At 33.0% G+C, this 17,141-nt stretch overlaps 1 protein-coding gene across 1 annotated transcript; it reads right to left on the reverse strand.

Annotated features, from left to right (window-relative positions):
• Nucleotides 1–898: 898 nt before the first annotated feature.
• LOC117331161 lies at nucleotides 899–11,694 on the reverse strand. Its single transcript, XM_033889758.1, has 2 exons — nucleotides 11,544–11,694; nucleotides 899–1,182 (listed from the first exon to the last, which is right to left on the reverse strand). The coding sequence occupies exons 1-2, from the start codon at nucleotides 11,629–11,631 to the stop codon at nucleotides 899–901; spliced, it is 372 nt and encodes a 123-aa protein (XP_033745649.1). The 5' UTR covers nucleotides 11,632–11,694.
• Between the last annotated feature and the right edge of the window lie 5,447 nt (nucleotides 11,695–17,141).

Raw genomic sequence — 17,141 nt, forward strand, 5'->3', positions numbered from 1 at the left:
TTTTTTTTAATAAAATAGTCGGCCTAGATATTAATGTCTCGAAGCTTGTGCAAGTCAAAATGGGGAAAATCCCGAGGAGTTCCGGATTGTGCATGTCTAGTCGGTCGAGTAAAATAGTCCGCAATTTTAGGATTAAAAACAGCATTATTTTGTCAAAATAGAAGTATCTAGCATATCTGGTCTTTCATAAAATACTAGAATACATTATGAATTTGATAATTTTAATAATTGTTCTATGTTTATAACAACAATGTATAAAAAGTGAAATAGTTCCACGGAAGGATTTTAACCATGTATTCATACGCACTGTTCAGTGTTAATCTGGTCAAATTCATGAGCAAATGAAAGAGATTAAGTTTGGTAGTTTCATTGAGTCCAACTTGAGTAGAAATTGAAATATTAGATGATATACTACATTACATGAATGTTTACGTTTAGATAATATCTTCCAAATGTGCAATATCAGATAGTCAGCATACTACCTCGTCATGTAAGAAACTACGTACCTGAGGAGGATCCCTCCGGGATGGTTTTGGAGTAGATGGCGGGACTGAATGTTGGTGTGTTATCATTGTAGTCCGTTATTGATACTGTCAATGAAGGACTTGCTACGGAATTTGTTCCATCCGTCGCACTTGGAAATAGTAATAAGAATAGACAATGTTGATGTAAAATTGCTAAACAAGTTCAAGAATACTTGTCGATAGCTTAATTAGATGGGATTTTTTTTCTTCAAATCTGTCTATATACCGTATTTGTATACATTGAAATAAAGGATTGTTACATTTGACGCGCATGACATCACTACAGTTAGTTATAATGTAGAAAATGTGATTAATATCACATAATGATAAAACAAAAATATGAATGAAAATTTTGTCAATTTGCATTGTACCGATTATATTCCAATAACATAACACATACATTGCAACAAGACACTTGAACATCCTACATACGTGAACTGTAAGGCGTATGACGTCGTTGTCTCGTAATCATACGCCGTGTTGGTGTACACTACGTCACTGATGACGCTGAAACCAGAACCACTCGTCAAGGTGTAAGAAACGTTGTCGCCGTCCGCGTCAGTAGCCGTGAGCTGGTAGACGGAGACAGCCGTGGCCGTGTTCTCACTGATGGAGATGGACGTCGAGGTGGACGGCGTGGCCCAGACGGGAGGGTCGCCTATTTTAGGAAAAACAGCATCATGTTTTAATTCTATAACATTTGAAGTTGTGCAGAGCCGTAAAATACTGTAATTGACAACAAAATACAAATTAGAGGTATTTGAATTAATTTCAATCAATATGTGTGATTTGAAGCAGTAACAAATAGATCGCGTACTTATTCATTTCATTGTAATGATGTTATTGTTAATACTAAATCTAAAGTGTTTGTTCTATTCATATATATATCACGTACTTATTTATTTCTATGTAATGTTTTCATTTCAAATACGATCTAAATCCATTTTTTCTATTCACATACATCGCGATTTTCGGCAAGTTACATTAACAAATATTAGATCTACATTGGCAAGTATTCAACTGGTAGATTTAAATATATCAATCCATGATTTAAGAAAATTCAAGAATCTAAATATTTCTGGAAGTATCAACAGAGAATTTTCAGGAATTAATGTAACGTCCCATAACGTGTTGAAACATTTGTAAAAGTGATCGAAAACAGCTGAAATGCATTTATATTTGAATAGGTAATTTATAGAATCTAATTTGAATAGGTAATTGATAAAATCTAATTTGAATAGGTAATTATAAAATTTAATTTGAATACATAATTTATAGAATCTGATTTGAATAGGTAATTTATAAACTCTAATTTGTAATTACTGAAGAGTAAACAGTGTATGCAAATTAGGGTTATATCGAATGCTCTTTCTTATTTATATTGTCCGTTATAATCTAGTATGTATCCTTTTGCCATAGACAATCACATCATACAATTGAGCATGTTTTGAAAGTCCAGCACCTACGCCTTATGCAAATTGTATACTTTAAGGTCGTCCTGATCGTATTGAATTACAGATAGTCATGAAACACTACGTTATGACAATTTGATGAAGGTTGCAAAGATTTATGTTCAGTCGACCTCAATGCTAACAATACATCCAAATGGTTTTCATCCAATCACAAAGCGTCTTAAATTTGCCATTTTGGCAGTTTGTGCCAAAGGAAGGAGCAATCGACAGTGATTTTAAACGTTAAATTAGTCTGTGGTCGGTTCTGAATGTTATCCGTACAGATTGACATCTCGCTCATTTCACTAGTTAAGGTAGGATCAGATGTTAAAAAGAAATCTTACTGGTATCTTTTACTGCATGCTCATATTGTTTCATTATCACAAATATCAGTTGCGCTGTAACCTCGTCGATTTAAAAGCAAAGATGATTTGTTTCTTTTTATATTCTATTCGCAAATTTTGGAATATCGATTAAAATGAAAGTAAGATTTTCTTCATCTTTATATAGAACAGTATAGATGATAATGAAATAAAGAAACATGAAGAAAAAAGTCTTAATAAGGCGGATTGATTTTTTACCATTTTAACAAAGATAATTTACGGGAAAATGTCCTCTCTGTAATCTTAGCAACAGGATGTTGTTATCCATTTTACACATATAAAACAATGTTGATTTTCAATGATAGCTTCATTTTTTCAATAAAATTAAATGAAAGTATTTGATTTATCAAATGCCATAAGATAACCAAGTACTACCATATCACTGTAACCTCTACTGAGAACTGAGGTCTGACAATCATGTACTTGCTAAACTGTAAATAACCGTTAAGCCGTATTTGTGTTGTGCAGTTCTTTGTTTGAAGATTGACAAGCACTTGTACTTTGTCTCGCGATGTAGGCGATCTTTAAAACCTGGCATTCAAGTGTATGCATAAATAGACCTCAAACTGAATTTTGAAGTTCCTGAGGGACACGTGATATCCGTTTTACGCCCAATAGTGTTGCTACGCCTTGCTACAACAACACATAACATGACGATGGTAATAGGGATGGCGGCAATACAAACACGTCACTCTAGTGGTATAACATAGTAAGGGATCAACACTGGAAATGAAATTCTTAGGTCTACTTTCAACTACACATGACGTCAGTCGTCATAATATCTATAAATATTGCAAATGTATTGCAACAGCAATAAGCTGGTTTATTTAATCAAGTAATTCGCGTTAGCATTGATAAATGATGATAATAAATTTTGACAATAAAAACTAATTGTAGACAACCAATTTGTTTGCTTTTCATTTGATATATAGATATATTTCATTGGTTATATAGATATATTTTAATGGATATATGAATACATTTCAATGGATATATAAACATATGCTGTTCCTTTCAAATTATTACTCATCAGACATCAATATATATTTAGTTTTTGATATAAATTGTCAGGTCTAAAATAGAAATACGTGCTAGAAAATTATATAAAAACTGAAATGGTTAAACAGCCTTAATACACACATTTACAAACACGGCTTTCAGCACGTGTGATAAAAACCGGTGTCGTTGTTCGAATCCACTAGGTTATAGATATATATGTATCATTAAACTAAAGCACATGTAATATACCTTAACAAAATATCATGATACAAAAAAGTGTAATTTGAAATTACGCCAAAAGTTTATACGAGTAATTGTAAGCTATAACTTTTGTACATGAAAAAAACTGTTAACAATGGACATATACTCGACATAGATACACACATGTCATCAAATACACGATATGACATGGCCTTGGTTGGTCTACTTACATATGCATTCATACAAAGTGAGATTATTTTAATGGTCCTGTCGGGTTGTCAATCTAAAGTTTGTCTGAAGCGGGTCACATAGCGCGGGTTAATAAAAGATGGATATTGACAGGGCTTTGTGACACCTCCACCGTATCGTTTAAGTTGTCCTCATATATGGCCAAATACCACATCAAATTCCCTTTGACATAGTATCCTATATTTTACTATGAAGTTTGTATATTGTGTTTTCCTTTCAAATTGAACAACAAAATCACTTTATGGTATGAACATAAACGAAAGCCTTCCCATATGATGATAAATCAGACCTTGTCAGGTGTTTTATCAACTATGCATTCTCCTTTCTGTATTGACTGCTGCATAAATCTACCAGAGTTCTGCATATTGGAACCATTACTGTTCACGTGATATATTGGCTTTCTTAACAAAACTTGAATGTTCTTTTTCTTCTTTTATATATGTCACACGAACAGTTGACTTAAGGCTGAATGCTACATATATCCCCTTTCAAAAAGGGCTTTTAAGAAGTTGACCTATATATACTTTGTAGAGGTGATATTTACTTTTATGGGTGTATTAATAGTTGATGATGTGTACGGACGATAACAAGAATATGTATCTCGATGTCGTTTAATATCATTCAAAGGTATTTTATCAAATCAATATGATCCATTGTTATTATGTTATAAATCGAACGAGTTCCCAAGATAATTTCTTTTTTTCTTTGTCATTTTCATTGTAAGATGTTTTCAATATCAAAAACAATTTTGAGTGACCGCTCTACATACATGTAACCTTTGCTAATGCCATTGATACAAATGTCTTGGAGTGATGGTGTCGTGGTTGTTATGACATTGAATATAAAACATGATTTTTAAGCAATTTTTAAATAAAATATCATATTTACATTTGGATGGCAAAGCCATGATATAAACAAACTAAACAAATTTGCAGTCTATGAGAGTATAACTGACACCCAAAGCGTGACACCATTCTATGCATAACTGACACCCAAATCGTGCATTCGGGTGTTATTCATACGCGACCGGATCCCCCGGAACTACTTGCAACCAATGTAAACAAATGGCATCTTATAATTGCTCATCATGCTATCGGATCGAGTACGAGACCAGAAAACAAATCTTAAAATGTAAAACGAAAATAAAGGTAAGAATGGTTAACAATCACGAAAAGGAAATAAAACAAGATTTAATAAACACATATGTTGACAGATATTTGTTCCAGGGCCAGAGTGGAAAATCATTACACACCACATTATTTGCGCGCAACCGCCATCCAGTGTTTTGAATGACAAAAATTTTGAAACCCGACACATCATGTTTATGTCAAATCATAAGAACGAGGCTTCTCTCCGGTCGTACAATAGAACAGTTTCTTCTTCACAAAAGAAAGCATCAAGTGGTGCATTATCGTGTCTAACGCATCCTAAACTTGAAACAGCCATGGTACCCGTCACAAGCAACGTTGTCGCTGAAGCTCGTCTAACTCCCTCGGCCACTGTCACTTCTCTCATTGGTCGTATCCCTGACACCGGTGCTGTTGTAGCTACTATAAACTGTAATCAGGTTTCCATGCAATCAAAGAACATGTTTACATCTGGTTTTTTGGCGAATTCCACTTTCTCCCACTGCACATTCAACTTTCATAGCTAAACTCTGTCAATGCTGTCAGCCGTTGCGTGCGCGTGGTGACGGGTGAAATTTCCATCCGCATAATTGTTCCGGATGGTAAATTTTTTTTTAAAAATCCGAAATCGTTAACAAACTGAATAATTCATCCGTATATTCTGAAATACTGACTACCAATATTATTAATATTGTTATTAAAATATCTGATGATGTTTTCAGTATTTTTTTAATTATTTCCACGCACTATTTTTTTTAATTTTGTTTTGCCAATCAGCACGTGAATCACAATAGGCTGTTCAATTTGTTGACCTCTGACAATGGAAACGTCGGTAAAAGTCAGATTTCAAATTATAATGAAAATTAAAGTTGAAATCGAAAAGAAACTAATATAGAAAACGTAAATATAAGCATTAAACTGTCTTTTTATGGATTATATGGTCTATATAGATGCCAGAGCTTTGCAGACAATCATTTCATAATGCGCTAGCGCGCATTATGAAGATTGTCTGCAAAGCTCTGGCATCTATATAGACCATATAATCCATAAAAAGACAGTTTAATGCTTAAATAGACAGCCCATGTCACAATTTCTTTTTCATGGCTTTCTTTTGAATCTTTTAATTTATTATCTCTGGTATCTGTTTTATACCCCGAAGTAACTAGTGCCTTTCCTGTTAACATGCTGAAGTAAATAACGTTACAAGCTGAATTTTCTGTTATGCTCAGAATATTTCCATTTGGTCGATCGCATGAAAACGAAAGCTACTGGTTGTCTCTATCCCTCCATATATCCACGATATCCTACTTCAGATTTTAACTTTACATTACCTACGTTAGTAGAAGACGCTTACCCTGGAAGAACACTTTTTTATTTAATTTAATTTTTATTTTTGTTTAATTTTTCACCCTTGTATTTGTTATGGGTCTTCATGCAAATCTATATATTTGGTTCATACGTCACCATCGTTTTATGGCATTTGAGTTAGAATTACGGTTTGTATTATATCGGTATTGTCCGCTGTTTGATATAAGAGTTTTATATTTTAGACATAATATGCTATGTATGGTAGAACAGTGTGTTAGGATAATTGGACACCTAAACAACAATCTTAGACCCTCCTCTAGATGTAAGTAATTGAAAAGTTCTGATAAAATCTTTAATGAATGATGTACAAGGAAACCTCACACTGTTTCGTAGATATAAATATTCACCCATGATTATTAACAGTGTGTACTTAATTGATACTGAAATACTATTTTGAACGAGAACAATAAAATAATTCCATGTCGTGGAACGTTGTTTGTTTACTTCTTTCGACATATTTCGAGTTTTTCGGTGGCCTACTATGAAACAGAAATATACTGCTCCTCACATCAATTACGAGTCATAGAAGGACGAAAAACCTATATGATGTCCCTAACATCACTGATGAGTCCTAGAAGGCAGAAACAGAAATATACTGTCCCTCACATAAATAATGCTACTAAATAAATAGCGAATTCTATTGTTTGTCGTCTGACCCAGATCCTTATACGACCGGTATCCTAGGTAACATTTAGTATTCAAACAATATGATCTTCAAACTTGTATTACTACAGAAATGTGCGCTATCTGAATGAATACAAGTAAAACAGTTATTGAGGGGCATACACACTGCGACTGCATGCTTTTAACCAACACGTTTATGCAGTACATTGCACTATCATATCTATATAGGCTTTCATAAAAAACTACTTTTGTGCAATCATGTATTTAACATCTATTGTACATATAAAGAAAATACTGTTCTATTATGCATAAAAGAGACTTTTGTAAAATCAAATAGTTAATTTCGTACTATCATACATACATTTTGATAATACACTTCAGTACTGACGGTAAAATAATAAGTGTTCGTGCTGTGATGCAGGTAAGTCACAGTCATACAGACAGTTACCTTCCGTACTTGCATATATAAAGGACAGTACACTCAACAACAAAGGGTACATCTAAATAGTCATAAATACACTACCGAGCCATCATAAGGAAAAGACACTTGTACGGCCTATACAGAAAGAGTATACCTCCGTAGTCATACAGAAAAAGTATACCTCCGTAGTCATACAGAAATAGTATACCTCCGTAGTCATACAGAAATAGTATACCTCCGTAGTCATACAGAAAAAGTATTACTCCGTAGTCATACAGAAAAGTATACCTCTGTAGTCATACAGAAAAGTATTCCTCCGTAGTCATAAAGAAAAAGTATTACTCCGTAGTCATACAGAAAAGTATACCTCTGTAGTCATACAGAAAAGTATACCTCTGTAGTCATACAGAAAAGTATACCTCCGAGTCATACAGAAAAGTATACCTCCGTAGTCATACAGAAAAAGTATACCTCCGTAGTCTTACAGAAAAAGTACAGTATACCTCCGTAGTCATACAGAAAAAGTATACCTCCGTAGTCATACAGAAAAAGTAAACCTCCGTAGTCATACAGAAAAAGTATACCTCCGTAGTCATACAGAAAAAATAAACCTCCGTAGTCATAATGAACAAGTATTCCTCCGTAGTCATACAGAAAAAGTACAGTATACCTCCGTAGTTATACAGAAAAAGTATACCTCCGTAGTCATACAGAAAAAGTATACCTCCGTAGTCATACAGAAAAACTATACCTCCGTAGTCATACAGAAAAACTATACCTCCGTAGTCATACAGAAAAACTATACCTCCGTAGTCATACAGAAAAAGTACAGTATACCTCCGTAGTCATACAGAAAAAGTATTCCTCCGTAGTCATACATAAAAAGTGTACCTCCGTAGTCATACAGAAAAACTATATCTCCGTAGCCATACAGAAATAGTATACCTCCGTAGTCATACAGAAAAAGTGTACCTCCGTAGTCATACAGAAAAGTATACCTCCGTAGTCATACAGAAAAAGTATACCTCCGTATTCATACAGAAAAAGTACAGTATACCTCCGTAGTAATACAGAAAAAGTATACCTCCGTAGTCATACAGAAAAAGTATACCTCCGTAGTCATACAGAAAAAGTATACCTCCGTAGTCTTACAGAAAAAGTACAGTATACCTCCGTAGTCATACAGAAAAAGTATACCTCCGTAGTCATACAGAAAATATACTCCAGTAAAGTCGCACAGAAGAAACACTTCCAAAGTCATACAAAAGAATATTTTAAAAAAAACCACTCATACAGAAACGAATCTTCCGCAGGTACCTGAGTTAACATTGGACAATTTTGTACACATGGGATTAGAGAAAAAATACCTCGCATCCCCTTTGGGATATGATAAGGAAACTCTTCAGGAAACACATTTAAGTTGTAAACACCTAAGAAAGCTTAGTATTTGTCATCATATAACGTTCGTGTCGGGTTGAAATCCCCCTCTCTCATCCTAAGAGGATAACAGAAACAGATTATGCTTTTCTGATGTTCTCAGTTGTTTCATAATTTTTATCACTAATTATCATTATTTCCAATGTGTTTATTACAAGGGACATATAAGTTTTATTTCCTGTGATTTATGGTATGTTCACACTTTTACTCTATTGAATAACACATTCACCAAAGGGGGATTGATAGAGTACAGTCTCATATATAATCATTGGTGTGGTTGTACAGTGGTATAACAGAGTAAAAAGTGTATTATAGATTTATATTTCTGATGTCAAGTACGACATACAAACCCTTCCGATGACTTAACGACAGATCTCAAGAGTCCTCCAGTTATCGTTATCGCCACTCTGACGGTAGGGGGCATCTGTATATATTTATTTTTGTCAAACATAGAAACTCACCTAGCACCAGGACTTATAAATCAACAAATCATGTACCCATTCTACCTGTGAATACATTGTATTCGGATTAATTACCACAAGAAAATATTTCAATAAATCAGTTTATAAATCCAATATGACTTTGCCTAGTGTTTTAGTTATTTATCATAGCATGAAAAGCAACTTAATATTCGATATACAGATCGGACTTGGTTAAACTGATCAACCGCACGCTTCTCGTGTGGTAAAAACAACACAGGATTTGGTATTATGTAGAGGGTTCTACCTTATAAAGCATACACATTCTTTCAGATTGTACGTACAATTGTATAACAGGAGACGTTCGTTAAGAATCTACACTCTCTTATTACACTCTCTTATATACATGTAGCTATTTATCTTTAATACTGAGTTTAAGAAGGACGAAGCATGATTCAGTTCTATCATTTTGTATTGCTGTTTCTAGCTCTCAATTTGTTGTGAATGATGCTAATAGCTTGTGTGTCTTTTGTAAAATCCTGTAAAATTGTAGGTTTAGACACAGCTGATGGACTTATCAGTCCCCGAGGAGTATCGTAACCTACCTGTCATGCTTTAACTCATTTAAATCTATAGTTCTTTTGAAAAGATGGAAAGTTATGAACTTTATTTAATTTGTGGCCTAAGCACATTTGTTTCGACATATTTTGAGGGACTTTGTTTTTTAATTTATTTATTTATTTGACGCTTCCTTATATCAATACCTCAGGCCCTTATCAACACCCTATGATCTTTTAAGTGTTTGTTCACAAACTAGTTAACTTAGATTGAAATACTTTTAAGCCAGAAAGAAGTCAGGGACATATCATTGTTAGGTTATGTATTTTTGATGAATGTTGATAAGATTCTGATATAGTGAGCACTACCACAATATCAGTTAGTTAGTTAGTTACATGTAATTAGTTAGTTAGTTAGTTAGTTAGTTAGTTCGTTCGTTCGTTCGTTAGTTAGTTAGTTAGTTAGTTCAACCTCATTTAGATTAATATCAGTTGTTGAAATTCCAACAATGTATAAAATTGAACAAAAAATAACGTCTTAATCATCCACACGCTTCATAAGAATCTATATCAAATTTTAACAATGTCTCATCCTCAAAGTGGGAACCGGGTATGTATACCGAAAAACAAAGGCATGTTAATAAATCTGATTTTCAACGTCTGTCTGATCGATATATAAAAATGGTTAATATAATACTCCTTTTACTAATATATTTCGTACATATCTATCTTAGCTGATATAAAAGTTGAAAGCCAGAGTGGAAGTACTATCCGAGGAGTAAAACTTATAGACGTAGGGTAGTACTATGCGAGTTATGTATTATTATCCTGACTTGATACTTTGGTAGTAGTTTCATTAATGACTCTATATAGTTTATCTTTGTGATATGTCACTGGTGGGAAATCTTAGGAGGGCTATGTACTAGAAATGACCATATTACAGTTTATATCCTTTCTGACGATCATTCAGATTTACTGTTGAAATGTTATGAAGAACGGTATTTCGAGTTTGTCGCTGACTCCTTCGCTAGCATCCTGTGATGAGATGAGGCGTATACTAATATATACTCTAAGATGAACATATGTTTGCATTCAACCGTTTTATTTAGGTATATACATATAATGATATAACACTTGGTGTTAAACTACTTTTATCAGATACTAATATATCAAAAATTTCTAATAAAACTGGCGGATAGTAGATTTCATTAATTTAAGTGATCGTATGATTATGGTTATTCTAAATTATTTAATGAAAAATCTTATGACGCAAATATTGAATAAAGGTGTTTAGCTATCATAAAAATGCAATTAGTAATTTTAAGAACATCATAAATGAATGTAGTAATAAACTGTTCTTGATAGGAGAATTTCACAAAGGGGTGGGGGGGGTTCCGGTAGGCTTTGTGAAGTTAGACTGATCTTATTAGCTGTTTAAAAACAGGAAACATCTAAAGTACGATACTACGGTTTAAAAACAGATAGAGCTTAGGTATGTTCCCATACCCGGTACAACCAATAACAAATATTTACAACATGAAAAACACAATAATATCTTAATCATTTTAAAATACTAAAAAGCAATTTAACTTGAAAGCAACTTTATTGAAACTACTGTATTTACAAAATAACTACAATATAAGACACTCTAAATTGTGTTTCGACGTGTTTTTTTCTTGTTTTTTATTCTTGCATTTTCTTAAATCAAAGACAAAGTATATTCAAAGTTTTAAGAATATTTATGAAAATATATACATAAACCAGTTAAGTAAGTATACCTTACCTTCGCATGTTCTGATGAAGCATACAACTATTAAAGTTGAGAAGATATTTGCTTTCCGCCCAATTATAAATCCATTGTAACCTTTCATGTTACAAGCCTCAAATAATGGAGGATCACCTAACGATGTTATATAACTAGTCCCACTCTTTGTTTCTTCAGATCTACACTATATGATTGGCGTTAAATGTCACATCATCAACTATGTAATATCCTTTATGTGCCTTCCTTCGTGCTGTACACATAGGTTTAAATGCACGTGACCTCCCAGCGATCTCACCTGTACAGGCGTGGTAAATGTATTTGTACAGACGTAAACTGAAATAAAGTGAATTTTCCATTACTGTATATCAGCATAACTGAATCTGTGTTATGCAAATTAAATATTAATTGAATATAATTAACAACGCAAAATGAATTTTGTGATCAGTATTTTTGTTAAAACATATGCTATTAATATCACTAGTATTCTATATTACACATAAAACTCAATGTTAAGGTAATGTTGACTAGCTATAATGAGCGTAATTACTCTAACGGCCACACATTGTACCCTCAGGTAATCTTGTGGCTGGTAATTATACTGTCAATTGGCGGAAACGCCTGGAACACAACTGCCGCATGTTTTTCCTTTTATCCGAGTTGATTTGACAAAATTGTAATTGTCCAGACAATCGCCGCTGGATCTGTTTCTTAGTTAAAAGGTCTAAATGTATATGATATATAGCAAAATCAATAGCGTATCGTTTTGTATAAATTATGCATGTGTTGAATTTTATTTCAGACAATAACTATCTCTATATGCCCTGCACTAATAACAAGAAAACATGACAAGGGAAATAATATTACTTTACAATGAGACATACAATAGAAACAGTCAGTTGTACTCTATAAAACATATCGGTAAATACTACACAATACAATATCCACAAACATGTAAACTAGCCACATAGGGCTGACAAAAACCGCCACTAAGACACTTTCGAACCCAAAATAAATAAAAAAAATCTCCCTCGCTATTTACTTTGAGGAAGGATGATACATTCTCCCGAATATTGCGAAACAAATTATTGATGTTGGTAAGGATAGCTATATAAAAGGTAATCTAACTCAACCAATAAGTGTATAAGAGATGGTAACGATAAGTTTGTACGAGTTGATAACAAAAAGTTTGTACGAGATGGTAACAATAAATGTGTATGAGATGATAACAATAAGTGTGTACGAGATGGTAACAATAAGTGTGTAAGAGATGGTAACAATAAGTGTGTATGAGATGGTAACAATACGTGTACAAGATAGTAACAATAAGTGTGTACGAGATGGTAACAATACGTGTACAAGATAGTAACAATGAGTGTGTACGAAATGGTAACAATAAGTGTGTACGAGATGGTAACAATAAGTGTGTATGAGATGGTAACAATAAGTGTGTACGAGATGGTAACAATACGTGTGTACGAGATGGTAACAATAAGTGTGTACGAGATGGTAACAATACGTGTACGAGATAGTAACAATGAGTGTGTACGAAATGGTAACAGTAAGTGTGTAAGAGATGGTAACAATAAGGGTGTAAGAGACGGTAACAATAAGTGTGTACGAGATGGTAACAATACGTGTACAAGATAGTAACAATGAGTGTGTACGAAATGGTAACAATAAGTGTGTACGAGATGGTAACAATAAGTGTGTATGAGATGGTAACAATAAGTGTGTACGAGATGGTAACAATACGTGTGTACGAGATGGTAACAATACGTGTACGAGATAGTAACAATGAGTGTGTACGAAATGGTAACAATAAGTGTGTACGAGATGATAACAATAAGTGTGTACGAGATGGTAACAATAAGTGTGTACGAGATGGTAACAATACGTGTACGAGATAGTAACAATGAGTGTGTACGAAATGGTAACAGTAAGTGTGTACGAGATGGTAACAATAACTGTGTACGAGATGGTAACAATACGTGTACGAGATGGTAACAATAAGTGTGTACGAGATGGTAACAATAAGTGTGTATGAGATGGTAACAATACTTACTGTGTACGAGATGGTACTAAGAAGTGTTTACGAGATGGTAACAATAAGTGTTTACGAGATGGTAACAATAAGTGGCTTCACTTCCAGAGAAGTCTTCTTCTTCTTCTTCTTCTTCATAAGGGTGAAATCCGTTCTGTGATTCGACAATTTACTGGCTGCTGAAAATTCGAAATTCGAAAAGTGCCTTAATGTCCTTAAGGTATTTCATGGGTACTGAAAGTTCTCACTTGTCTGATTTCAGAACATAGATGTATTATGTCACTTCTATTTCTATTTCAAATTGCCGCCGTTCTGGATTCTGTTTCTTGGAAATTTAGGTATTGTCTGATTTTGCTGAAAATTAATACATAGGTGTTTTGAAGGATGCCTAAAACAATGGCAGCCACTTCGAATAGCTTGGATTACATGGTAATGAAATGGAGGCATCTGATTTATCAAACATGCACATATTGGCCCATTTAGATGATGTTTTATGTAGGTGATTTATTATGCTACAAATACAACTGTGATTGGAGTTTTTAAATTTTTTAAATGGCCGCCATTTCGCTTTATATTGTTGTTTCTTTAAGCTTCATTATCAATTGCGGGGATAGTTTGGGGAACACTTGTTATATGTGTATTTAGGTTTTTATTAAAAGACAAACAAAGGTAACTTAAACATCAGCAAAAATTTTCTGTCGCTGCATAAAACCAGCTATATGTAAAGCTTGCATTTATGCACTTCTGATGTGTTTAAAAAAAAATGATAAATTGTCTAAGATGTCTTTTTAGAAGTATGTTGTCATAAATTAAGGGCACACTATGACTGACCCTGTACAGTCCATTAAAATACCACGTTCAAGACTTTCAAGATTTGCATAGTTCATATTTCTGCAATACCAATGTTACCTAATAAATTCTTGCTATGAATCATTTTGATTATAAATACAAACATAGTCACATTTGAATCTCGTCCATATGTACTTTTCTTCAGTAATTCAGTCATATCGGGAATTCAAATAGCTTTAAACACATTTAAGTGGTTTGTTAAATCTCAAAATTGAAACATAATGCACGATTTTAAGTGATTATTTTTTTATTTTCATTGGCTGCATCTTTTAATCTTTATTACAGGCTAATGCCTGATTGAAATACCTATTTTGGTCATTTGTATTTCCATTACATGTGAGATTTATGTCATAATCCTTCATTCATATCAATCAGTATCACATTAATGGCAGCTTGAAAAAAATTGAAATTATCATGATTATATATCTACCATTAGTAAGCAAATACTTCAAATACATTTTAGCTAATACCTGGAAAGATGAAAGATTAGGCGAATTCAATTTACACCAATAAATCAAGGTGTACATTATATAAGACTCATTTGTAAAGGTAAATCCGTATTAATGTGAAACTAAGGTCTTATAATATCAACGTGAATCTAACTGGGTTAATTAAGGTGTAGTAACGTGTTATCAGGTTAACTTAAATGCAATAACGTGAATCTATATATGGTTAATTGAGGTGTGATAACATGAAACTATCGGGATAATTGAGGTGTAATAACGTGAATCTATTGGGTTAATTGGGGTGTAATAACGTTGAACTATTGAGCTTATTGAGATGTAATAACGCAATTCTTTTGGGTTATTGTGTAATAATGTGAATGTATTACATGTAAGTTAATTGAGGTGTGATAACGTGAATCTATTGGAGTTAATTCAGATGTAATACAGTACATGTAACATGGAAATAAAAATTTAATTGAGGTGTAATAACGCGAAACTTTTGCGTAATAAAATAAACCTGATGTGTTACCTGATGTGTAAAATAAAGATAACACGGAACTTGATAAGGTACATGTATTATAGTGCGTAACTTTCGCTGCTTTACCGGCAAATGGTACCTGTTATATGACGTAATGTGACGTATCATGACATTGGTGGTATGTGACCATCACTTATAGATTTTTTTCTTCTTTTTTTTTTCTATAGAGCCATACAGCTATGAAACTGTCAAGTAGATAAATACAATATAATATGATTTTCCTATTTGACATCACTTAGTCTTTTGATATCAGTATAATAACGTGACTTTTATTATTTAATGATCGTATTAAAAGCATATTTACCGAGCTGTTCAAATCTGAAATCGATGCACCAAAATATATTTCAGAGTGGATTTTAACGAATTAATAATGAAGATAATCCACTTGGAAAAAAACCTATGTACAAAGTTATAACCTTTATTTCTAATATCTTTAAATGCCCTTTTCACTGCGAATCAATTGTATTTCAATTTGAATGCATTTTCTCCAATTGATGTGATGAACATCCCATCTAGCGAAGTATTAGAATGTAAATTAATACATAAGGAACCACAGCACAAATCAGTAAATAATTTTTTATTAAAAGAGCCATTGACAAAAATAATACAATATATGGCACAATTCAATATATATCTACCTTTTAAGTTTAAACTTTTTCTGATACTCAGATATCTTTTATTTTTTACTCCAGTTTCTATTATATCTTATTGGAGACAGAAAGGTTAGACATTGGTGTCCTGTACTGGCTATAGGCGTGTCATTTGGCGAGTCATTTGTGAAGAGATTTGTTTGTAGAATGATCACTTACCACAGATTGGGGTAGTCAACAAATACCAGGATTAAATGAGTGAGTATTTGTGTTATCTATCGCACTTGCTTGCCAGTTTTACCTTGTGAATGTGAAATTCTGGCCAGGTACGGTGATATATATGTAAATATTGATAGACATACCGAACCGTTTCTATTTATAGCGACACAATAAAACCATAACGACGTGTAAACGAAAATGTCATTATGAACGAAACATCAGAAATTACATAAATTGTCTACAAATGTATCGATATCATAAATATTCATGAAAATACATTGACTACATAAGTTACTTATTATAAAAAAAACTGTAACAAAATAATACAATAATATAATGCATTAATGGTATTTACGTAAATCAATGATAAAGTTAATATGATTACAAACACATCAATTGTGTTTCTATTTACTATAATCTACACATAAAGCATATTAAGTGGTTCTTATCAATCTCATGGAAATTTCTAATATTTATATTTAATATTACTGAGAGTTATCATCTGATGGTTTTTATTGACATGACCCATTGGTCAGTCACTAACGTTAAAAACCAACTTTTTATAATACATATGTAGTATATCATATGGTAGGTAGTATATACCGATCTAAGAGGGACTACTTTACGATGATATTCAAACGCCACATCTAAGGCGTAAAGCGTCAAACGAAATTGTGCAGAAGCAATATATCCCTACGAGCCTGCCTGTGAAACAGAAAAGAAATCTTAATGCATCATATTTAACAAATACCGCCATTGTAGAAACAAAGGAACCGACGGTGTTTATTAAGAAAAAGAATATTAGCACTTCCATTACCTATTTTGAGTTTTTGGTGGCCTCGTATGATCAATTCATGCCCACAGCATCATTGACGACGTGCCCTAAAAGGGCGAAATAACTGAATGATTCAGATTGAATAAGTATTGCTCTAC

Source organism: Pecten maximus, chromosome 7, assembly GCF_902652985.1.
Source record: "Pecten maximus chromosome 7, xPecMax1.1, whole genome shotgun sequence".
NCBI classification, from domain to species: domain Eukaryota; kingdom Metazoa; phylum Mollusca; class Bivalvia; order Pectinida; family Pectinidae; genus Pecten; species Pecten maximus.